The sequence below is a fragment of the Kogia breviceps genome, chromosome 1, assembly GCF_026419965.1.
Source record: "Kogia breviceps isolate mKogBre1 chromosome 1, mKogBre1 haplotype 1, whole genome shotgun sequence".
In the NCBI taxonomy this organism is placed as follows: domain Eukaryota; kingdom Metazoa; phylum Chordata; class Mammalia; order Artiodactyla; family Physeteridae; genus Kogia; species Kogia breviceps.
The window spans coordinates 49691077-49717472 of NC_081310.1; the positions used below are offsets into that span (position 1 = coordinate 49691077).

At 38.1% G+C, this 26396-nt stretch overlaps 1 protein-coding gene across 1 annotated transcript in view; it reads left to right on the forward strand.

Moving 5' to 3' along the window:
* The window catches only part of TNFSF18 (TNF superfamily member 18), a 422847-nt gene that overhangs the window by 389593 nt on the left and 6858 nt on the right, over positions 1 to 26396 (forward strand). The window contains exon 3 of the mRNA XM_059072867.2: positions 24372 to 24548. Within this exon, the coding sequence (XP_058928850.2) occupies positions 24372 to 24548 (177 nt within the window). The remainder of the gene's footprint in view (positions 1 to 24371; positions 24549 to 26396) is intronic.

Below are 26396 nucleotides of genomic sequence, written 5' to 3' on the forward strand. Positions count from 1 at the left end.
GTGTGTGGGGTAGGGAGTGGTGGGTAAGTGGGTGAGATTGCAAAAAGGGCAAACTTTGGCATTAGTTATTGGAAAAATAAATCCTTCTTTGTATGTAAATTGATAAGTTTGGACTGTTGATCTTATTTGTTTTGTAGATACAGAAAAAAGGGTAGGAAAGTAAAATCTACATGTTAACAGTGGTTATACCTAGGTTATGTGTGATTTTAACTATTGTATTTTTCTGGATTTTTGAAAATTTCTACTGTTATATAAAGTATATTTATCAAGGGAATTCAGTTATTGTTTCTTTTAAGGGTTTGTACATTTTTGTAAAGTCTGTATCTTATACCATTTAAAAAAAAATTTCCAAAGTACCTACTGAAATACTTTCTTTGAAAACTTGAGGGAAATTAGCATTCAGTAATTTGTATCAGTAAACCTTTTGTATATTAATACTTATCAATCACTAGGGTGATACTATTGTAATATTTACTTTCTTTTCTTCCCTCAACTTTATTGAGATATATTTGACATATAGCATTGTGTAAGTTTACAGTGTACAACATGTTGATTTGATACACATATATTGCAAAATTATTATTACCTTAGCATTAACACCCAAATCACATCACCTAATTACTATTTTGAGTGTGTGTGTGTGTGTGTGTGTGTGTGTGTGTGTGGTGAGAACATTTAAGATCTCCTCTCTGAGCAACTTTCATGAATATAGCATAGTATTATTAACTATATTTGGTATGCTGTACATGAGACCCCCAGAACTTTTACAACTTATAACTGGAAGTTTGTACTTTTTGACCAATATCTTCCCTTTTCCTTTACCATCCAGCCTCTGGTAACCACTATTCTAGTCCCTTTGAGTTCAGCTTTTTTTAAAGATTCCATACACAAGTAATATCTTGTGGCATTTGTCTTTTTCTGACTTAATTCACTTAGCATAATACCCTCAAGCTTCATCCGTCTTGTCACAAAAGGTAGAATATCCTTCCTTATGGCTGAATAATATGCCATTGTATATATATATAGTGATTCTTTATTCATTCTTTTCTTGATGGATATTTAAGTTGTTTGCATATTTTGGCTGCTGTGAATAATGCTGCACATGGGATTGCAGATATATTTTTGAGATTCTGTTTTCATTTCTTTGGATTTATACCCACATGTAGGAATGCTGGATCATATGATAGTTCTATTTTAAATTTTTTCAGGAAACTCCATATTGTTTTTCATGGTGGCTGCACTAATTTACATTCCTACAAACAGTGCAAAAAGATTCCCTTTTCTCCCCATCCTTCTCAACACTTGTTATCTCTTGCCTTTTTGATGATAGCCATTCTAACAGGTGTAAGGTGGTATCTCATTGTGGTTTTGATTTGCATTTTCTTGATGATAATGATGTTGAGAATGAAGTTTATACACCTCTTGGACACTTGTATGTCTTCTTTGGGAAAATGTCTATTCAGTTCCTCTGTCCATTTTTAAATCAGATTTAGTTTTGCTGTTAAGTGAGTTCTTTATATATATTGGATATTAACCCCTTATCAGATATATGATTTAAATATTTTCTCCTGTAGGTTTTATTTTCATTTTGTTGATGATTTCCTTTGCTGTGCAAAAACTTTTAAATTTGATGTAGTCTCACTTGTTTATTTTTGCTTTTGTTGCACGTGCTATTGGTGTCAAATCCAAAACATCATTGCTGAGATTGATGTCATGCAGGTTACCCCTTATGTTTTCCTCTATGATTTTTATGGTTTCAGGTCTTACATTCAGTTCTTTAATCCACTTTGAGTTGACTTTTGTGTATGGCATAATATAGGGATCCAGTTTCATTATTTTGCATGTGGCTGCCTAGTTTTACCAACACCATTTAATGAAGAGACTGTCTGTTTTCCACAGTATATTTGTGGCTCCTTAGTTATAAATTAATTGATCATATATGCATGAGATTTTTTCTGGGTTCTCTGTTCTGTTCCATTGATCTATGGTCTGTTTTTATGCCAATACCATACTGTTTTGATTACTATAAATTTATAACATAGTTTGAAGTCAGAAAGTGTAATGCCTCCAACTTTGTTCATTTTCAAGTTTGCTTTGGCTATTTGGGGTCTTTCATTCTATGCAAATTTTAGAATTAAAAAATTCTGTGAAAAATGCCATTGGAATTTTTATAGATATTATTAAATCTGTAAATCACTTTGGGTAGGATGGACATTTTAACAATATTAATACTTCTAATCTATGAGCATGTAATATTTTTTTCATTGGTTTGTGTTTCCTTCAATTTCTTTCATTGATGTCTTATAGATTTCAGTATACAAAAGTTTCATGTTGCTTAAATTTATTCCTAGGTATTTTATTCTTTTTGATGCCATTATAAATGGCATTGTTTTCTTTTTTTTTTTTTTTTTTTTTTTTGTGGTACGTGGGCCTCTCACTGTTGTGGCCTCTCCCGTTGCAGAGCATAGGCTCTGGACGCGCAGGCTCAGCAGCCATGGCACACGGGCCCAGCTGCTCCGCAGCATGTGGGACATTCCTGGACTGGGGCACGAACCCATGTCCCCTGCATCAGCAGGCAGATTCTCAACCACTGCGCCACCAGGGAAGCCCTGGCATTGTTTTCTTAATTTGTTTTTCTGATAGTTTGTTGTTAGTGTATAAAATGCAACCAATTTTTGTATATTAATTTTTTATCCTGCAGCTTTTCTGAATTCATATGTTCATTCTAACAGTTTTTTTGATGGAGTCTTTAGGGTTTTCTGTGTATAACATATGTCATCTGCAAATAGAGACAATTTTACTTCTTCCAATTTGGATGTGTTTTATTTGCTTTTTTTGCTTAATTGCTCTGGCTAGGACTACTAGAACGATATTAATAAAAGTAGTGAGAGTGGGCAGACTTTTCTTATTCATGATCTTAGAGAAAAAAAAATTTCAGCTTTTCACTGCTGAGTATAATGTTAGCTGTGGACTTCTCATATATGACCTTTATTGTGTTGAGGTATGTTTCCTCTATACTCAGTTTGTTGAGAGGTTTTTTTGTTTTTTGTTTTTTTAACATGAAAGGATGTTGAATTTTGTCAAATGCTTGTACTTTTATCTATTGAGATGATTTTTATCCCTTATTTTGTTAATGTGGTATATCACAATTGTATCACATTGATTAATTTGCAGATGCTGAACATTCCTTGCATCCCTGGAATAAATCCCACTTGATCATGGTGTGTGATCCTTTAATGTACTGTTGAATTTGGTTTGCTAATATTTTTGGAGGATTTTTGCATCTATGTTCATCACGGATATTGGCCTGTAATATTCTTTTCTTGTAGGATTATTGTCTGGTTTTTGTATCAGGGTAATGCTGCTTTGTAAAATGCATTTGGAAGTGTTCTCCTCTCTTCCATTTTTTGAAGGAACTTGAGAATGATTGGTATTAATTCTTTTTTTAAATGTTTGGTAGAATGCAACAGTGAAGTCATCTAGTCCTGAACTTTCCTTTGGGAGCTTTTTGAATCAATAATCACTCCTTACTAGTAATTGATCTGTTGAGAATTTTTATTTCTTCCTGATTCAGTCTTGGTAGGTTGTATAATTCTAGAAATTTATTCATTTCTTCTAGGTTGTCCAATTTGTTAGTGTATAATTCTTCCTAGTTGTCTCTTATGACTATTTGTATTTGTGTAATATCACTTGTAATGTCTCCTTTTTCATTTATAATTTTATTTGAGTCCTCTCTTTTTTTCATGGTTAGTCTAGCTAAAGGTTTTCTATTTTATTTTTTTCTATCTCTGTTTCATTTATTTTCACTCTGATCTTTGTTATTTCTTCCTCCTGCTTAATTTGAGCTTAATTTGTTCTCTTTCTGTTTCTTGAGGTGTAAAATTAGGTTGTTAATTGAGATCTTTGTTTTTTTCTTGATGTATGTGTTTATTACTATAAACTTACCTCTTAGAAATGCTTTTGCATCATCCCATGATATTGGTATGTTGTTTGTCCATTTTCATTTATCTCAAGCTATTTTTTGATTTCTGTTTTGATTTGTTTGGCCCATTGATCTTTTATCAGGAGCACGTTGTTTCATCTTCATATTCATAAATTTTCCAGTTTTGTTCTTATAATTGATTTTTAGTTTCTTACCATTGATTTTGGAAAAGATACTTGATATGATGTCAATCTTCTTAAATTTATTGGGACTTTTCTTGTGGCCTACTATATGATCTGTCCTTGAGAATGTTTCATGTGCGCTTGAGAAGGATATATATTCTGCTGCTGCTGGATGAAATGCTCTGTAAATGTCAAGTCTATCTGGTCTAAAATGTAGTTTAAGTCCATTTTTTAAAATTGATTTTCTGTCTGGATGACTATCCATTGCTGAAAGTGGGTTATTAGAGTCCCCTACTATTATTCTGTCACTGTCTACTTCTTCCTTCAGGTCTGTTAGTATTTGCTTTATATATCTAGGTGCCCCTATAAATATTTACAAATCTTTATCTCTTCTTGATGAATTGAGCCCTTTATCGTTATATAATAACATCTGTTTGTCTCTTATTGAAGTCTTTGGCTTAAAGTTTATTTTGTCAGATGTAAGTATAGCTAGCCCTGCTTTCTTTTGGCTTCCATTTGCATGGACTATGTTTTTCCATCCCTTTTTTTCAGTCTGTGTCCTTAAAGCTGAAATGAGTCTCTTGTAAGCACCATGTAGGTAGGTCTTGTTTTTTAATCCATTTAGTCAGTTTATGTGTTTTTAAAATCTATTTATTTATTTATTTTGTTTTGGCTGCATTGGGTCTTTGTTGCTGCACATGGGCTTTCTCTAGTTGCAGGAGCTGGGGATACTCCTCATTGTGGTGCACGGGCTTCTCACTGCAGTGGCTTCCCTTGTTGTGGAGCACGTGCTCTAGGCACATGGGCTTCAGTAGTTGTGGCACACGGGCTCTAGAGTGCAGGCTCAGTAGTTGTGGTGCACAGGATTAGTTGCTCCGTGGCATGTGGAATCTTCCCAGACAAGGGCTCAAACCCGTGTCCCCTGCATTGGCAGGTGGATTGTTAACCACTGCACCACCAGGAAAGTCCCCAGTTTATGTGTTTTGACTGGAGAATTTAGTCCATTTGCATTTAAAGTAATTATTTTTAGAGATGGATTTGCTCTTCCTATTTTGTTAATTTTTGTTCTGGTTGCTATATTCCTTTCTTGCTCTCTTCCTTTGTGGTTTGATGACTTTCTTAAGTGATATGCCTAGATTTCTTTCCTTTTCTCTTTTGTGTATCTACTGTAGTTTTTTACTTAGTGGTAACAATAGGGCTTACATAAAACAGATAATTTTATAACAGTCTTTTTAAAGATAACAATAACTTTGAACATATACAAAAATTCTACATTTATACATTGCCCGGAACATTTTATGTTTTTGATGTCACAATTTACAACTAGTACATTGTGTGTTCCTTAACAAATTATTATAATTCTTTTTACTACTTTTGTCAACGTTCATACTAGAGTTGTAAGTGACATACCCACTATTATTACAACATCAGAGGACTTTGAATTTAACCATATATTTACATTTACCAATCCGTTTATACTTTAATATGTTCCTGTTATGAATCTGTATCTTTGTTTTAGGTTAAAGAACTCTTTCTAACTCATTCTATTTCTTGTAAGACCAATCTAGTGATGATGAACTCTTTCAGCTTTACTTGTCTAGAAAAATCTTTATCTCTCCTTCAATTCTGAAGGGTTGTTTTGCCAGGTATAGTATTCTTGGTTGGCTTTTTGTTTTTCTTTCAGTACTTTGAATGTATTATGCTACTCCATTCCAGTCTGCAAAGTTTCTGCTGGAAAATCTTGTGATAGTCTTTTGGGGGTTCCTTTGTATGTGACAAGTTGTTTCACTCTTTTTTTCTTTTTAACATTTTTTCTTTATTAAATTATTAGTAGTAGTATTTTTTATTGAGTATAGTTGCTTTACAATATTGTGTTAGTTTATAGTGTACAGCTAAGTGAATCAGCTATAAATATACATATATCCTCTCTCTTTTGGATATCCTTCTCATTTAGGTCACCACTGAGCACTGAACAGAGTTCCCCACACTATACAGTACGTTCTCATTAGTTATCTATTTTATACATAGTATAAATAGTGTATATATGTCAATCCCATTCTCTAAAAATAGAACTACCATAAGACCCAGCAATCCCACTACTGGGCATATACCCAGAGAAAACCATAATTCAAAAAGACACATGCATCCCAATGTTCGTTGCAGCACTGTTTACAATAGCCAGGACACGGAAGCAACCTAAATGACCATCAACAGAGGAATGGATAAAGAAGATGTGGTACATATATACAATGGAATATTACTAAGCCATAAAAAGGAACGAAATTGGGTCATTTGTAGAGACATGGATGGACCTAGAGACTGTCGTACAGAGTGCAGTAAATCAGAAAGAGAAAAACAAATATGCTTTTCTTTTATTTATTTATTTATTTTTATTTTTATTTTTTTTAAACATCTTTATTTGAGTATAACTGTTTTACAATAGTGTGTTAGTTTCTCCTTTACAACAAAGTGAATCAGTTATACATGTACATATGTTCCCATATCTCTTCCCTCTTGCATCACCCTCCCTCCCACCCTCCCTATCCCACCCCTCTAGGTGGTCACAAAGCACAGAGGTGAACTCCCTGTGCTATGCGGCAGCTTCCCACTAGCTATCTAATTTACTTTTGGTAGTGTGTATATGTCCCTGCCACTCTCTCACATCGTCACAGCTTACCCTTCCCCCTCCCCATATCCTCAAGTCCATGCTCTAGTAGGTCTGTGTTTTATTCCAGTCCTACCACTAATCTCTTCATGACATTTTTTTTCTTATATTCCATATATATGTGTTAGCACATGGTATTTGTTTTTCTCCTTCTGACTTACTTCACTCTGTATGACAGACTCCAGGTCTATCCACCTCATTACAAATAACTCAGTTTCATTTCTTTTTATGGCTGAGTAATATTCCATTGTATATATGTGCCACATCTTCTTTATCCATTCATCTGTTGATGGACACTTAGGTTGCTTCCATGTCCTGGCTATCGTAAATAGAGCTGCAATAAACATTTTGGTACATGACTCTTTTTGAATTATGGTTTTCTCAGGGTATATGCCCAGTAGTGGGATTGCTGGGTCATATGGTAGTTCTATTTGTAGTTTTTTAAGGAACCTCCATACTGTTCTCCATAGTGGCTGTATTGTATTTACATTCCCACCAGCAGTGCAAGAGGGTTCCCTTTTCTCCATACCCTCTCCAGCATTTATTGTTTCTAGAGTTTTTGATGATGGCCAATCTAAATGGTGTGAGGTGATATCTCATTGTAGTTTTGATTTGCATTTCTCTAATGATTAATGATGTTGAGCATTCTTTCATGTGTTTGTTGGCAATCTGTATATCTTCTTTGGAGAAATGTCTATTTAGTTCTTCTGCCCATTTTTGGATTGGGTTGTTTGTTTTTTTGTTACTGAGCTGCATGAGTTGCTTATAAATTTTGGATATTAATCCTTTGTCAGTTGCTTCATTTGCAAATATTTTCTCCCATTCTGAGGATTGTCTTTTGGTCTTGTTTATGGTATCCTTTGCTGTGCAAAAGCTTTTAAGTTTCATTAGATCCCATTTGTTTATTTTTGTTTTTATTTCCATTTCTCTAGGAGATGGGCCACAAAGGATCTTGCTGTGATTTATGTCATAGAGTGTTCTGCCTATGTTTTCCTCTAAGAGTTTGATAGTGTCTGGCCTTACATTTAGGTCTTTAACCCATTTTGAGTTTATTTTTGTGTGTGGTGTTAGGGAGTGTTCTAATTTCATACTTCTACAGGTAGCTGTCCAGTTTTCCCAGCACTACTTATTGAAGAAGCTGTCTTTTCTCCACTGTATATCCTTCCCTCCTTTATCAAAGAGATAAGGTGACCATATGTGTGTGGGTTTATCTCTGGGCTTTCTATCCTGTTCCATTGATCTATATTTCTGTTTTTGTGCCAGTACCATACTGTCTTGATTACTGTGGCCTTGTAGTATAGTCTGAAGTCAGGGAGCCTGATTCCTCCAGCTCCATTTTTCGTTCTCAAGATTGCTTTGGCTATTGGGGATCTTTTGTGTTTCCACACAAATTGTGAAATTCTTTGTTCTAGTTCTGTAAAAAATGCCAGTGGTAATTTGATAGGGATTGCATTGAATCTGTAGATTGCTTTGGGTAATACAGTCATTTTCACAATGTTGATTCTTCCAATCCAAGAACATGGTCTATTTCTCCACCTATTTGTATCATCTTTAATTTCTTTCATCAGTGTCTTATAATTTTCTGCATACAAGTCTTTTGTCTCCTTAGGTAGGTTTATTCCTAGATATTTTATTCTTTTTGTTGCAATGGTAAATGGGAGTGTTTTCTTAATTTCATTCTCAGAATTTTCATCATTAGTGTATAAGAATGCCAGAGATTTCTGTGAATTAATTTTGTATCCTGCTACTTTACCAAATTCATTGATTAGTTCTAGTAGTTTTCTGGTAGCATCCTTAGTATTCTCTATGTATAGTATCATGTCATCTGCAAACAGTGACAGCTTTACTTCTTCTTTTCCTATTTGGATTCATTTTATTTCTTTATTTTCTCTGATTGCTGTGCCTAGAACTTCCAAAACTATGTTGAATAAGAGTGGTGAGAGTGGGCAACCTTGTCTTGTTCCTGATCTTAGTGGAAATGGTTTCAGTTTTTCACCATTGAGAACAATGCTGGCTGTGGGTTTGTCATATATGGCCTTTATTATGCTGAGGAAAGTTTCCTCTATGCCTACTTTCTGCAGGGTTTTTGTCATAAATGGGTGTTGAATTTTGTCAAAAGCTTTCTCTGCATCTATTGAGATGATCATATGGTTTTTCTCCTTCAGTTTGCTGATATGGTGTATCACATAGATTGATTTGTGTATATTGAAGAATCCTTGCATTCCTGGAATAAACCCCACTTGATCATGGTGTATGATCCTTTGAATGTGCTGTTGGATTCTGTTTGCTAGTATTTTGTTGAGGATTTTTGCATCTATGTTCATCAGTGATATTGGCCTGTAGTTTTCTTTCTTTGTGACGTCTTTGTCTGGTTGTGGTATCAGGGTGACGGTGGCCTCATAGAATGAGTTTGGGAGTGTTCCTCCCTCTGCTATCTTTTGGAAGAGTTTGAGAAGGATAGGTGTTAGCTCTTCTCTAAATGTTTGATAGAATTCGCCTGTGAAGCCATCTGGTCCTGGGCTTTTGTTTGTTGGAAGATTTTAAATCACAGTTTCAATTTCAGTGCTTGTGATTGGTCTGTTCATATTTTCTATTTCTTCCTGGTTCTGTCCTGGCAGGTTGTGCATTTCTAAGAATTTGTCCATTTCTTCCAGGTTGTCCATTTTATTGGCATAGAGTTGCGTGTAGTAATCTCTAATAATCTTTTGTATTTCTGCAGTGTCAGTTGTTACATCTCCTTTTTCTTTTCTAACTCTATTGATTTGAGTCTTCTCCCTTGTTTTCTTGATGAGTCTGGCTAATGGTTTATCAATTTTATTTATCTTCTCAAAGAACCAGCTTTTACTTTTATTGATCTTTGCTATTGTTTCCTTCATTTCTTTTTCATTAATTTCTGATCTGATCTTTATGATTTCTTTCGTTCTGCTAAATTTGGGGTTTTTTTGTTCTTCCTTCTCTAATTGCTTTAGGTGCAAAGTTAGGTTGTTTATTCGAGATGTTTCCTGTTTCTTAAGGTATGATTGTATTGCTATAAACTTCCCTCTTAGAACTGCTTTTGCTGTATCCCAGAGGGTTTGGGTCGTCATGTCTCCATTGTCATTTGTTTCTAAGTACTTTTTGATTTCCTCTTTGATTTCTTCAGTGATCACTTCGTTATTAAGTAGTGTATTGTTTAGCCTCCATGTGTTTGTATTTTTTACAGATCTCTTCCTGTGATTGATATCTAGTCTCATAGCGTTGTGGTCAGAAAAGATACTTGATACGATTTCAATTTTCTTAAATTTGCCAAGGCTAGATTTGTGACCCAAGATATGATCTATCCTGGAGAATGTTCCATGAACACTTGAGAAAAATGTGTATTCTGTTGTTTTTGGATGGAATGTCCTATAAATATCAAGTAAATCCATCTTGTATAATGTATCATTTAAAGCTTGTGTTTCCTTATTTATTTTCATTTTGGATGGTCTGTCCATTGGTGACAGTGGGGTGTTAAAGTCCCCTACTATGATTGTGTTACTGTCGATTTCCCCTTTTATGGCTGTTAGTATTTGCCTTATGTATTGAGGTGCTCCTATGTTGGGTGCATAAATATTTACAATTGTTATATCTTCTTCATGGATCGATCCCTTGATCATTATGTAGTGTCCTTCTTTGTCTCTTGTAATGGTTTTTATTTTAAAGTCTATTTTGTCTGATATGAGAATTGCTACTCCAGCTTTCTTCTGATTTCCATTTGCATGGAATATCTTTTTCCATCCCCTTACTTTCAGTCTGTAAGTGTCCCTAGGTCTGAAGTGGGTCTCTTGTAGACAGCATATATATGGGTCTTGTTTTTGTATCCATTCAGCCAGTCTGTGTCTTTTGGTGGGAGCATTTAATCCATTTACATTTAAGGTAATTATTGATATGTGTGTTCCTATTACCATTTATTTAATTGTTTGGGGTTGTTCTTGTAGGTCTTTTCCTTCTCTTGTGTTTCTTGCTTAGAGAAGTTCCTTTAGCATTTGTTGTAAAGCTTGTTTGGTGGTGCTGAACTCTCTCAGCTTTTGCTTGTCTGTCAAGGTTTTAATTTCTCCATCGAATCTGAATGAGATCCTTGCTGGGTAGAGTCATCTTGGTTGTAGGTTTTTTTCCTTCATCACTTTAAATATGTCCTGGCACTCCCTTCTGGCTTGTAGAGTTTCTGATCATCAGATGTTAACCTTATGGGGATTCCCTTGTGTGTTATTTGTTGTTTTTCCCTTGCTGCTTTTAATATGTTTTCTTTGTATTTAATTTTTGACAGTTTTATTATTATGTGTCGTGGCGTGTTTGTCCTTGGGTTTATCCTGTATGGGACTCTCTGTGCTTCTTGGACTTGATTGACTATTTCCTTTCCTATATTAGGGAAGTTTTCAACTATAATCTCTTCAAATATTTTCCCAGTTGCTTTCTTTTTCTCTTCTTCTTCTGGGACCCCTATGATTCGAATATTGGTGCGTTTTATGTTGTCCCAGAGGTCTCTGAGACTGTCCTCAGTTCTCTTCATTCTTTTTTCTTTCTTCTGCTCTGCAGTAGTTATTTCCACTATTTTTATCTTCCAGGTCGCTTATCCGTCCTTCTGCCTCAGTTATGCTGCTTTTGATCCCATCTGGAGTATTTTTCATTTTATTTATTGTGTTGCTCATCGTTACTTGCTTCCTTTTTATTTCTTCTAGGTCCTTGTTAACTGTTTCTTGCAATTTGTCTATTCTATTTCCAAGGTTTTGAATCATCTTTACTATCATTATTCTGAATTCCTTTTCAGGTAGACTGGCTATTACCTCTTCATTTGTTAGGTCTGGTGTGTTTTTATCTTGCTCCTTCATCTGCTGTGTGTTTTTCTGTCTTCTCATTTTGCTTATCTCACTATGTTTGGGGTCTTCTTTTTGCAGGCTGCAGGTTCGTAGTTCTCTCTGTTTTTGGTGGCTGTCCCCAGTGACTGAGGTTGGTTCAGTGGGTTGAGCAGGTTTCCTGGTTGGGGGGACTAGTGCCTCTGTTCTGGTCGATGAGGTTGGATCTTGTCTTTCTGATGGGCAGGTCCATGTCTGATGGTGTGTATGGGGATGCTGGTAGCCTTATTATGATTTTAGGCAGCCTCTCTGCTAATGGATGGGGCTGTAGACCTGTCTTGCTCTTTGTTGGGTATAGGGTGTCCAGCACTGTTCGTTGCTGGTCCTTGAGTGAAGTTGGGTCTTGGTGTTGAGATGGAGATCTCTGGGAGATTTTCGCCATTTGATATTACATGGAGCTGAGAGGTCTCTTATGGACCAGTGTCCTGAGGTTGGTTCTCCCACCTCAGAGACACATCCTTGACACCTGGCTGGAGTGCCAAGAGCCTTTAATCCACACGGCTCAAAATAACAGGGAGAAAAAAATAGAAAGGCAAGGAAGGAAGGAAGGAAGGAAGGAGGAAGGGAAGGAAGGAAGGAAGAAAAGAAGGAGGGGAAGAAGAAAGGAAGGGAGGAAGGAAGGAGGGAATAAAGGAAGGAAGGGAGGAAGGAAGGAAGGAGGGAAATAGGAAAGAAAGGAGGGAAGAAAGGAAGAAAGAAAGGGGAGAAGACAAAATAAAGTAGGGTAAAATACAGTTATTAAAATTAAAAATAATTATTAAGAAGAAAAATTTCTATTAAAGAAAAAAAAAAACCCGGGTCCATCTAACGCTAGGACAAATGGTGAAAACAAAGCTATACAGAGAAAATCTCACACAGCAGCACACACATACACACTCGCAAAAAAAAAGGGGGGGGGGGAATAATAGTATATCTTGCTCCCAAAGTTCACCTCCTCAACTTGGGATATTTCGCTGTCTATTCAGGTTTTCCACAGGTGCAGGGCACTTCAAGTTGACTGTGGAGCTTTAACCCGCTGCTTCTGAGGCTGCTGGGAGAGACCTCCCCCCTCTTTGTTCGCACAGCTCCTGGCGTTCAGCTTTGGCCTTGGCCCCACCTCTGCGTGTAGGTTGTCCGAGGGCGTCTGCCCTTCGCTCAGACAGGACTGGGTTAAAGGAGCAGCTGATTCGTGGTCTCTGGCTCACTCAGGCCAGGTGTGGGGGGGGCACGGAGGCGGGGCGAGTCCGCAACGTCAGAGGCCGGCGTGACGCTGCACTGGCCTGAGGCGCGCTGCGCATTCTCCCGGGGAAGCTGTCCCTGGATCCCGGGACCCCAGCAGTGGCGGGCTGCACAGGTTCCCGGGAGGGGCGGCATGGAGAGTGACCTGTGCTCACACAGGCCTCTTGGTGGCGGCAGCAGCAACCTTAGCGTCCCACACCCGTCTCTACTGTCCGTGCGGACAGCCGCGGCTCGCGCCCGTTTCTGGAGCTCCTTTACGCGGTGCCCTTAATCCCCTCTCCTTGCGCCCCAGGAAGCGAAGAGGCAAGAAAAAGTCTCTTGTCTCTTCGGTAGCTCCGCGCCCGTTTCTGGAGCTCCTTTAAGCAGCGTGATTAAACCCCTCTCCTCGCCCACCAGGAGGCAAAGAGGGAAGAAAAGGTCTCTTGCCTCTTTGGCAGCTCCAGACTTCAACTGGACTCCTTCCCGGCTAGCTGTGGTGCACTAACCCCTTCAGGCTGTTTTCGCTCTGCCAACTCCAGACCTTTCCCTGGGATCCGACTGAAGCCCGAGCCTCAGCTCCCGGCCCCCGGCCGCTCCGGCCGGTGAGCAGACAAGCCTCTCAGGCTGGTGAATGCCGGTCGGCACTGATCCTCTGCGGAATCTCTCCGCTTTGCCCTCCGCACCCTGTTGCTGCGCTCTCGTCCACGGATCCGGAGCTCCCCCCTCCGCCACCCGCAGTCTCCGCCCGCAAAGGGGCTCCTAGTGTGTGGGAACCTTTCCTCCTTCACAGCTCCCTCCCACTGGTGCAGGTCCCATCCCTATTCTTTTGTCTCTGTTTATTCTTTTTTCTTTTGCCCTTCCCAGGTACGTGGGGAGTTTCTTGCCTTTTGGGAGGTCTGAGGTCTTCTGCCAGTGTTCGGTGGGTGTTCTATAGGAGAAGTTTCACGTGTAGATGTATTTCTGATGTATCTGTGAGGAGGAAGGTGATCCCCGCATCTTACTCTTCTGCCATCTTCTCCAACCCCCGAGAAAAACAAATATTACATATCAATGCATATATATGGAATCTGAAAACATTGGTATAGATGCTCTTATATACAAAGCAGCAATAGAGACACAGATGTAGAGGACAAACATGGATACCAAGGGAGAAAGGAGGGGTGGGATGAATTGGGAGATTATGATTGACAAGTTGTTTTTTTCTTGAACTTAGTCTTTTCTTTCCTTGTCTTTAACTTTTGATGATTTAATTGTAATGTGCTTAGTGTGGGTCTATGAATTCATCTTATTTGGAAGTCTCTTGGCCTTCTGCATCTGTATGTTTGTTTCTTTCCCCAGATAAGGGAAGTTTTTAGCTGTTATTCCTTTGAATAAGCTTTCTGCCCTTCCTTCCCTCATCTCCTTCTGGGGCCCCTATACTGTGTATATTGGTCTGTGTGATGTTATATCATTAATCCCTTAAGCTACCTTCATTGTTTTTCATTTTGCTTCTCTGATTGGTGAATTCCACTGTGTCATCTTCATTTCACTAATTCTTTCTTCTACCTGAACTAGTCTACCCCTGTATTGAATTTTTCAGTTCAGTTATTTCATTCTTCAACTGTGTGGTTTCTCTTTGATACTTTTTAATATTTTCTCTCTCTTTATTGAAATTTTCACTTTATTCATGGATTGTTCTCCTGGCTTTGGTTAGCTTCTTTATGACTGCTATTTTTGAACTCTCTATCATGTAAATCATGTATCTCTATTTCATTAAGATCTGTTTCTGGATTTTATCTTGTTATTTTTTGTAACATATTCCTCTGTTTCTTAATTTTCCTTGATTCTCTGTGTTGATTTCTGCACGTTAGATAAAACAGCCACCTCTCCCAGTCTTGACAGAGTGGTCTCATGTACAATGAACCTTGTCAATCAGCCCAACCTGAGCTCTTGCTTATCTCTCAAACTTTTCTGATTGTCCAAGGCATGTTCTTTGTCTTTGGGCCTCCCTGTAATTGAGGGTGTGCTAAGACCTGTCAATGTCCCCAAAGGAGGATTGCATCAGCACCTAGATTCAGGTTGATTGAAAGCTGGACTTTCAGGCAGCTTCTCGGAAAGTATGTAGTTAGGCCCCTTCCAGGGATAAACTGGGAGATGGGAACTTTTGCCTGCTCCTTCTGCATTTGGCCCCGGTATACAGAATTGGGGGGGGGGCTCCTATACCCACTAAGAACTGCTTCTTTGTTTGATATGGTCCTGTGGGACTTGGGAATGCAAGATCCATTGATTGTGAGAGTCAGTAACCCAGAGGCTTATTTCTTGGGTGGCAGCTGCCAAAGCTGGGGCACCAGACATGTGTACAAGCTTCTTCCAGGGTGATATTAGTGGCTTAGTGTGAGCAAGAGGGAGAGGGCAGGGTATATGTCGATAGGTTTCCCTGGCCTCTAGGGAAACTCTGTCAGTCCTTAGATGTCTGTTATTTAGAAGCTTGATCCTCAGGAAGCAGCTTTTAAAGTATTCAAATAGACCCTTTTCAGGGGAAGCCTGGGAGATGGGCATTTTTGTTTGTTTGTTTGTTTTTGCCTGCTCACTCTGTGCTGAGCCCTGTGAGCAGAACTGTTTCTTTGTTTGCTACAGTCCTATGGAAATTTCACAGGCAAGCCCCACTGGCTATCAGAGGCAGGTGATCTAGGGGCTTGTCTCTTACATAGCAGCAGCTAAAACTAAAGATGTGTGTACAACCTCCTTTCTGGGAGATATTAACAATTTGGAGCAAGCTAGAGAGACAAGGTGGGGAAGTCCTCTGCTGCTTCCCTAGTCTCTGGGTAGAATGGCATTTAGCCCCTACATGTGTGCTAAAAGAGAAGCCTGATCCTCAGGCAGCAGCTTTTAATGTGTGTAAATAGATGTTTCTCAAGGAAAGACTAGAAGTTGGGCATGTCTTTGTCTGCTCCTGATAAACCCTGAGGGGATAGCCACTAGAGTCCTCTAGAACCTTTTAAAAACTGTTTCTTTGTTTGCTGTAGTCTTGTGGGTCTCTGGGTGCAAGCCCCACTGGCTTTCAGAGCTAGGGGTTTGGGGGGTCTACTCCTCAGGTGGGAGCCTTAAAAGTTGTAGTGCTAGATATGGAGTCCAAATCCTTTGCTCCTCATGGAGAAACTAGGAGTTGGGGATTCCCTCCCAATGGTATGGTGCTATACTGGGGATGGGGTTTATGGTGAGACTGTGTCTCAGCCTTTCCTACCAGTTTCAATTTGGGTTTCTTTTCATTCATCTAATATGTAGGAGTTGCTTAGCTAGTTTTTGAATTTCTTTAAGAGGGAATTGTTTCACGGTAGTAGTGTATTGTGTGTGTCTGTGGGAAGAGGAGAGTTCAGGAGCCTCCTATATCAACATCTTGGACCAGAAATAGCACTTCAATATTTTCTAACTAGGTGTTTAAGTACTTTGAGAAATAGTAGTAGTTCATAAAGAGTCTTAGTAGGCTCTCTCTGTGTCCACAGTTCCCTCAATGGAAAATTGAGGGAGTTGAAGTAATCCTTTCCAGCTTTTACATTCTAGGATTACAAGATGACAAAAGAACATCCCAATGATACCATCTATACACTCACATTTTTTTACCAAACTCAGGTCTGGTGCTTGCTGCTCAAAAATCAATACTTGTGAGACAAGTGCTGGTAGGAATGGAGAGGTTGTTTTAATCAGAAGGCCAGCAATCTGGGGAGAAGGTGGACTCATGTCCTAGGACCAACTCTGAAGATTCTGTTTGGCCATGAAAGTTTTTAAAGGGAAAAAGGGGAAGTAATCTCAGTTAATCATTGAGATAGAGGGTCAGATTCATCACCATCTCCCACTGAGTGCAGGCTTGTTGACTCCTTGTGATCTTTCTATAGATGCTATCTTGTTCACACAGTTTGTTCATGAGATTACTGAATGGGAAGCTGGAGAAAAGATCTCATCATCTGCTAATTACTTATTCTTCACTTCTGTTTCTTTGATCTAAGGAAAGAACCAACAGGTTAGGCAAGGCTTTGTGTGAACAAAAGATTTGAAAGATGTGCTTAGGTCAGAGGTTAGTTAAAATATAGCTTTGCTAAAGTGACAAGACAAAAGGGATCTCCTGCAGAGAGCTCTTTCCTGCAAAGAGCTCTTTCCTGCAAAAAGCTGCTTACAAATCCCCACTGTTAGACATCATTCCATTTCTATGGAATTATGGGCAAAGGTCTGTCTTCTGTAACTTCTTCATGCTGACATAGGGCTTTGTAGTCTTAGAGTGGAAGAAGTAGACATGTGTTTGTATCATCTCTTTGTTGACAGTTTTAGTTGCCTGTTTACGTATATGGGCAGAGCAAGCTACAATTATTTTCATGCCCACAAAGATATAGATTATTATGAGCAATAGTGTTAATCCCATTCTCTTGAGGCCAGTTCTTGGAATTGTGCTAGCCATAGATTCAGTACTGCTCAAGATGGAGCAGTTTATGTCATGGTTACAGTCTGGTTAACGTGCAGTTAGCTTTTTCCACTGGAATGTGCATCAGGCACTGAAAGAGTCTGTGACTCTGTTACTGAGTCCAAGCTCACTCTGCTCGCCTCACGACAGGCCAGTAAATTGGCAGACGAGGTGTTGAGGCAAGGAATAACGACTTTATTCGGAAAGCCGGCAGACCAAGAATATGGTGGATTAGGGTCCCCCCAAAACCATCTTATTGGGGTCGGTTTTTTATAGAATCAGAGACGGAAGTAAAATTTAAAAAGGCAGAATAGAGAGGGAGAGGTGGGGAAGAAGTAAAGTAAAAAGGGCCATCAGTCTTTCAAAACATCTCCTGGAATGGCCATCCTCAGGGAGGGGATGTGTTAATTTCTTCTTTCTTGCAGCTACCCACAGGTGGGTAAGGGTTCCCCGGAGACAGGCCATTTTTGTATGATTATAATAAGAAAAGTAACGAAAAGCGAAGGTTAAAGTCAAAGGAACAGATGGAACATGGAGTCGAAATTGGCTCCTCCGTGTTACAACTCTATTGTCCTAATCATTAACTGCTTGAGCCTGCTCATTTGTGACTCAGGGAGGCCTGGGAGATTTCAACTTTTCTACAAACAAGAGGCAGGGGACATAGAGGGTCGGTGGGGGGTGGGGGACAGGTGTGCACAGGGTTCTGCTTGGTTTCAACTTTAGATTCAAAAGTGTCCAAATATTCTGCCATTTTCTTTGTGTGTGAACATAGCAACTAAATAAATACTTAAGAAATCTGGCTACTTTATTATGTGGTTGGAAATGGATTGAACTATAATATGTGTGTGTATTTATTTTAAATTTTATCCTTCATATTAAGGATGAGAGTAATAATGGGAAAATTTAGGTGCTTTCCTAAAGCTCTTTCTCCTACCTCAAAACACTGTAGAGCAATATAAGCTGGGAAGTTCTTGCCTCCCCATGTCCACTAGCTTCAAGCCACTATATGAGACTGAGGTAGACAAAGGCAGGATGGACTTGGAAAAGCCAGGAACCATTTCTCCCTTCCCTAGCTCATTCATTTCAGAAGTCCATACCATTTAGTTTTCTTGTCCCTCCATTCACTTGCAAACTGCATACTTTATGTGTCCATATAAATACAAATTGATGGTGAATTTGCATATTTCCTACTCGGAACCTAAAAAGATCTTACAACTTGGTTAACTTCAGATCAGCATGGTCAAGTCTTTATTATGGGCTGATCAACTCCTACTTAAAAGACAGAAGGTGCTCAAACAAGGTTCGCTGTTGTTGATGCTGTGATTGCTGTCAACATTGTTACTATCAGAAGAATCTTCACACCAGTCTTTGTGTTTTCAGCATATTCATGAATGACTAATGATTGTTGAAATCATCTGTCATCTTTACCACAGTTACTGTCCTATCTTCCCTTTAAGCCTTCGGGGACCTGTATTTTCTTCTACGTTTAAACTACCACAACTAACCTGTCCATTGGGTTCCCACAATTCTACTTGGCTCTAAATTTCTCTTTTAATTAATACTCCCTCTGACTCTGTATTTGCCCACAAATTTTACTACTATTGCTCTCTTCCTTAAATTAATATGGATAAAATTTAAAGTAAATGCTTGCTATTATACAGTATTAAAGCATAAAGGGTTTCTTTTTCTCTTTTTGCTAAGAAAAATTGCTTAAGGAAATATTTTGGCTGGAAATAGTTTTGGAACTGGAAATAGCAAGTACTATATTTATCCTAATTTAAAATTTGATTTCAACTCTGGCTCTGTCTGGAAACCTGAGTCATTTTGAGATTAAGAAGGAATAAAAGGAAGAATTTGAAATTGAAGACAAAGCAAAGAATTGTGCCTGTTTGAAAAAGATAGTACTATTTAGTACGAGCTTTTTCTTGAAAAGATATATTAGTAGATATCATATTCAGAAATGGAGCACATAAGGATCCTTAACATTGTAAATTGTTTCTCATTTTAAAATTCTTCCCCTACTAAAGTCAAGTTCAGGTACTTATGAATGCATCAAGACACAGAATGGAAAAAATAGGGTTTAGAGTCAGACAATTTGGATTTGAATTTTAGTAGTTTTGTGACTTTGGTTCTTAAACATCTCTTAACCTCAATTTTCTCATCTGTAAACTGGGACTAATAAGGGCTACTTTCTAATGTTGTGAAGATTAAATAAACCTAATGCATGTGAAAGTTTAAACTTTAAACACAGTGACTGGAAGAGAATAGACTTTTAATATATATTTTTCTTGTTTTTACTCTTTATAATTTTCTGTCTTCCTTTTTTTTATGGTTTACATTTGAAGTCAACACTCAGTGGTGTTGCCATCAGAGCAGCTGGTACATGACAAAATCTAGGAATTCATGAGATGAGGGACCAGCAGAGGATGTAAGAGGCAGGCCGTGTATGTGTTGGGTGGAGAATATCCTTACTTTCAGCCAAAGAGATTTCCCTTAGGCTTGCTGGGTGATGAAAGACCTGAACGACCTTAGGCCTTATCTTTCCATAATATTCATAGCTAACTCTTCAGGGTTGTTTATTCTTTATTTAGCTAATGGAAGCTGCCTGCTACCTTCAGCTGGCACCATTTCATCAAGCAGCATTCCACAGTGTTGTCTGTGATTCAGCATTTTGTCCATTGGCATACCAGCCTGAGATTTCTTCTTTATAGTGGGACATCCATTCAGGGCTGGAGTCCTCAAACCAGATAGATGAATATCTTGGCCTGAACAACTCCAGATGACTTGGCAATTCGCAGTTAGGAAATTGGGAAAGTTACATAAAATCATACAGAAAGAAAAAAAGAGAAATAAGTGAAACTTGTCTTGAAATTGAAACATGTTTTCAATGCAAGTTTAGGAGACTCAAATGTAAGAGAACCAGCAATTAGCAGACAATGGATTCCATAAGATCAGAGGTCCTGTCATACTCCTGATTTCTCCATTGCCAAGTAAAGTGCCTGAAACACTGTAAGACTACACACACAATATACATATATATTTATACATTATACTATATATAGCATACATAATTTGCTGATAGCATAATATATAAATATATATTATATATTATCATATTAGTAAATTTATACAAATTGATTAGCTTAGGGGAGTGGGATATTATTAGGTTTTTCCACCTGGTAATGTCTCTTTAGACGTATATATCAGCCTAGTCATTGCCTCCTTTATAAAACTTCCCCTTAACCCAAGTGAGGTCAGGTATTTGGTTCTTATCCTATTACACACTTCTCCCCATATTGCTTTGTATATTTTGTCTCTTTCTCTAGTTACCTTTAAAAACCAAACCAAACCAAAAGGGATAAGAAGTTTGAAGATATGGACTGGCCCTTTTCTATTAGTACTTAATTTCTTTACATACTTAGTACATAGAAGGCAGTCAATAATATTTTCTAAATGAGCAAGGGGGATAACATTCTTTTGCTATATTTTGGAATCATTTCATATAGAAAAACCAAAACCTTTCTTTACTCATGTAGGTTCTCAGTGCCAAAACCAACCAATCTAGCCATAAGCCAGATTATCTAAATTGGATGGTGTAAGACCAGTACTAAAAATGGAAAACCAGAAGAGAGTGTCTCCCAGATTTCTGTATGAACACATGTCACAGTTGGATGTTGAATACAGTGAATGTGCTGATTGTTCTCCACTGGTGGAGCTTGTGTGTGGTAGTTTGTCAAATGAGGAAAACAAGTTGAATCATAAAGGGAAAAATACGTCTCCCATCCCCATCTGCCAGGGCTACCCAAGGAAATTCAGGAGATTTGGGAGATGCTTAGTCTCAGGAATATTAAGACCCTCTTATTTAATGTGGTTGATAGGTGAAATATAGTTCTCTGGTGATCCATTTGATATTGGGCAAGATATGCTTTAATAGCAAATCCCTTTCATTACGGCTTCTAGGGTGATGTTTGATGGTTTTAATTAGGAAGTATTATGCCATGTTGCATGACAGAAAATCTATTTTCAGTCCAGATTCCAAGCAGGAAGTAATCCTTCCCATCAAAATGTGTTTAAGATGCTACTTCCATGGCCAGGATACTGACACAATACTGGTTAGGCCAGAGAGGACAGCCCCCCACACCTTCCCAAGACAACAAGAAGCCACTTACAGAGAGAACTCAGGCTAGACAGGGACATACAACGCCACACAGCCTTTCTCAAAGATTAGTGGTAAGGCAGGTACCTGAAACAGGAAGGCTTCCATGGAAATTTGTCAATAGACTTGTTGCTTAAAGACTGTACTTGATTCAGTAAGACATAGACAAACAATGAAGAATTTGGGAAGGGCTCCAAAAAAATGGACATGCAAAAACGCACAGAACAAGAGAATTTAGGGTATAGAAGAGGATCCCCAAGTCATGGAAGAAAAACATAATTTTAATTCAAACTGTTTCCTAGACTACCCTGGTTAGAGTTGTTATTAGTTCCTTAGAGAGAATGATCTGGAGATTGATATGTCTCCATATACCTTTTAGAATTTATTGTACATATAATACGTAAATATGTGTATATAAATATATATTTATATGTGTACATATATATCTATGTATAGAGCTTACACAGTTCTCTTTACAGAGTAGGCATTTATGAATCTTAACAGAGACTGTTGTTGCCTTCGTAAAATTCCAAGTTTAAAACCATATTTATGTATTATGTCTGTCTATTTTCTCTTACCTATCTATCATCCATTTATGTATGTATCTTCAGGCCACCTAGGCCTTATTTGTCCCAACAACAAATACTCTGATATCTAGCATAGGCAAAATCAGCTGTGTAGTGCTCCTGACTGAGTTCTGACACACTGAATATTTTTCACTGAATATGCCATGCCATACACGATCACAAGCATAAAGTCATGGTAAATAGTATACAAGGGGAATGTGGCAGGGACTGCAGACCTGATTTTGGAGGAATCCAATGTCTATCTAATGCTCTCTTACAGTACAGTGATTCAGTTATACATATATATACAAATATTTATGTTCTTCTTTTAACATTCTCTTCCATTATGGATTATTAGAAGATATTGAATATAGTTCCTTGTGCTTGGAATGTATTCTTCTGGAGATAAGCATGTCCTCTTTTTAAAGATATGTTCAGAAGGTTAAAATAATCAGGATATTCCAGAGCCTAATCTTAGTTAAGGGCAGAAGAAGGAACTGGATTTTATTTGGAACAGTCCCTTATTTAAATAAATATTTATTGAATTAAGCAAGCAGAGGCACTTCCATCTAAAATTTGGAGAGGAATCAGGAGAAGGAACAAATCAGAAACACAGAGGAAATAGTCTGACTTTTCAGTCGTCAGTTTTAAATTCTGTGCTGGTGCATATGCATTTCAGACATGATACAAGGGAAGAGTTGTAGGTAGAATGCATCACTCTTCTGGAGTCATTTTGCTGTTAACCTCTGCATCACAGCATCTAGGAGAGAGCCACAAAACATTGTTGTATTAAAAAATTATTCCCGTGTGACTCAGTGACTCTTTTCTTCAGAGATACTTTATTGATCAAGATAAAATAGAACCAAGTTAAATCTGACAACTCAGTGAGAAATATTGCTACAATTAGTGTGGTACTAAAAAAAAAAAAGATGATTGGGTTAAAAGACAGTATCCCTGGGCTCAGGTCCCCACTCCACTGTTACCCAGCCATTCACTGTTACCCAGCCATTAGTGGTGTGATACACCTCTCAACTTCTATTAACCTTAGCGTCCTCTTTCAGAAATGAGGATGTTCAATCTCTAGGCTTTTTCCCTAATTTAAAACATCTTTGATTCTCTCTTAGATTAGAAATTTTTTCTTCAAAATACTTTCATTTAACTTCCTTTTATTTAAATGAACTTCAGTTGAGTTACACCCTGTGGCAAATATTTTAAAAATCATTCTTTTCTAGAATTTCATAATTGATTCAGTCTTAACATCTCTCAGAAGGTTGCCTTATGAAGTGGAAATTTTCTCCATTTACAAGGAAGGAAACAAAGGAATCAAGTAACATGCTGCAGGCCACTGAGCAGATAAGGGCTGGGCAACACCAGGCCCCCCTCTCAGGTCTGTCTGATTTAAAAGTCCATGTTCTTTCTAGAACATGATTCTGGCACTGTAAAAAAAAAAAAAAAAGGTAGGCATTCCATTTAACAGATGGAAAGACTGAGGTACAGAGAACCAGGGAACTTCCTCAGTTTTGTAGTAAATTGGTATTTTTGGTGCCAGGAAGAAAACTCAAGGTTTTTGGAATAGAGTGTAAGCTCAGACTGGAGGACAGGGTGCAAGAATATATCCTTTTGTATGATAACTTTATTTCTATTTGATGCCAGCATTGAATTTTCAGAGTTTTTAAATGGCGAGACATAAAAGGATTAAGCTTGTCGTATTGACATATTTTAAAAATTAAATTCTAGTAATACACCTGGTGTTTTCTAGAGACCATTTGAGACCAAACATACTTTTCTTTTCACACACACTGTATTTTATTTTTACAAGAGATAAATAAACTGACACCAAGCATTGTAAATGGATGACCACAACAAAAGCAACAAGGATTGCAATTACCAAACATGAAACACACTCAGAATGAACACATTTTATACACTAGAAATTGATGAAACTATTTTTTCCAAACCATGCATCCCAGTCTCCCTAGCTCCCTGATCTACTGCCTCACACACGTATGATATTTGGAGTATGATAGGGCTTAATCTTGAACTTTTTTTTTCTTACAAACAGTGATTTTCTTATCTGGAATAATTTGTAATACTGCACAGTTCCATAGTTCTTCCTGCTTCAGGAAATAATTTTTCCCCCCTCTTAACTTCTCTTGTTTTGTTTTGTATTTTGTCCTCTGTGTTTATGTTGGCTTTCAGCCCTCTGTTCCTTTCAGTGCATTTGGCCCGGTGCCAAATGAGAATCAGCACTTAGCCTAGGAGTATCATTTTCCAACACACAGAATCAGAAGGAAAACCCCGCCTCTTACACCCGCTACTAATTACCATAATACTACAAAACTGACTGTGCTAATCACTTGTGAATGTTTGCTTTCCACAGCTGTCATTCCTGCAAAGAATGAGTTTGAGCCACGTGGAGAATATGCCTTTAGGCCATTCAAGTCCTCAAGGAGCACAGAGACCATCCTGGAAGAAATGGCTACTCTACTCAACAATAGTTATTTTGCTATTACTTTGCTCCTTCAGTACACAAATCTTTACTTTTCTTCCACTCAAGGTAAGAAGACAACAGTACCTAAGGTTGCTATTTATTATACTCCTTTTTTCTTTTATAAGTCTAGTTATTATCATTGCCACTCAGTATTGTTAGAGCTAGTTGGAAGAAAGAGTCATGTGGGTACAGATAATGTAAATATAATTCCAATTTTGTCACGGCAATATGGCTTTTGAGGCTTATCTAAGTGTTTAAGATGAAAGGTAGTAGAAAATACTAAATGTTAGCTGCAGAACTAAGTTAGATGGAATCAATTAAATCAGTCAATTGACAGATGCCTGTGGAGTGTTTTCTCCCTTTCTGGAACTCTGCTCTTGGTGGAATAAGATGTAAAACACAATGCTTGCCCTCAAGGAATGGGGTGCAAGCTACACTCTTACTGAGGAAAAGGACACAAAAAGATAATAAAATAAGGTAAGTTACAGATGGTTAGCATATCTTTGAGGAGGGAAGTGGCACTGAACTAGGAGTAAGAAGATATGGATTCCATGTCTCTCAATAACTAGCTGTATGCATCTGAAAGGCATCTAATCTTTCTGGTTCTCAGTTTCTTCATCTGAAAAATGGTGGTAGGCAAATGGATTTGTTCATTATAATGTCCCTTCTAGCTATAAAATACAGTGATTAATAATTTAGCTAAGGGCAGTATAGAACATAAATGCTTTAGGAGGTCAGGAGGGGGTCAATGACTTTGGGCTAGGTTGATCAGGGAAGGCTTCATGGAGGAAATACTTTCTTATTTGGGAAGGCCCTGATGCTTATCAGGAATTTCCCACTGAGCTCCAGTCCAAGTTGTGGGTCTAGTGAAGGGAAGGGAGGTACATGAGATTCTTGGTAGAAATGGGACTGTTGACTATATAGCATTGACCAAAAAGAAAATAAGAAATGCTTTATTTAATTTAGGATTTAGCCAATTTCTGGGTACATCTAAAGATTCTGAGCCTTGCAAAGAATAAGGTAGTACATGCCCATCTCAGAAAGGGCTGTGATATGAAATCAGTGACTGTAGAAACATTTTTCTAAGGGGGATTGGTCAGTTAACATTTCAAAGATATGGTTTTATTACTTCAGATATTTGAAAGCAATTGAGAAAAGATACAGGAAGAAGCAGTACATTGTAGTTGCTGATGTTAACTTAGGGTAAGTATAGCTTTGGCCAAGTTTTTACACAGTAGCCCATTAATTTGTACACAAGTGAGTACAACAGAGGAATTTGTAATCACATCCCCACTGTCTCAGGAATGTATCAAGCAGAGCTCTGAACTTTCTGGAAAAGTGAAGCTTTGAGCAGAAAAAAAAAAAAGAATTGTCAGGAATGTTTAGATTTCTGAAGAAGGGGAAGGGTGAGAATAGCAACAACTTAAATCTGGAAGTGCCTTTTCCTTCTCCAAACCTCACATCCTATTAGCCAGATGACTGTGAAGAACACAGGATATGTTCTAAGTGTCATCATTTCCTGTGTGTGACTGGGGAACCAGTGCCTGGGAGAGAAGGAAAGTGCCTTTCTCAAAGGCACACAGCTGCTCTTGCAAAGGGAAGGAGGAGGGCTCATACTAGGATACCTCTTGCCAGAACTGAATTTGATCAATCCCCTGTGTTTGAACTCTGATTCCAGATTCTCTCTCCTAGACAATATTCAGCTTCTTAATGAAAGGTTCTGCCTCTAAAGAAATAGCCCAGAGTTTGTACCAAATTTGGGGAAGTTTGAAAGGTTTTCAGGATTTTCTCCTGACAGGATGCCAGGGAGGCTTAGAAAAGCCAATGCCTGGCTGACAGTGGAATGATGTTAGCTCCTCTATTCCACTTTCCACTTTCCTGCACTTCTTTTTCCCTATTGACCACAGATTAGTA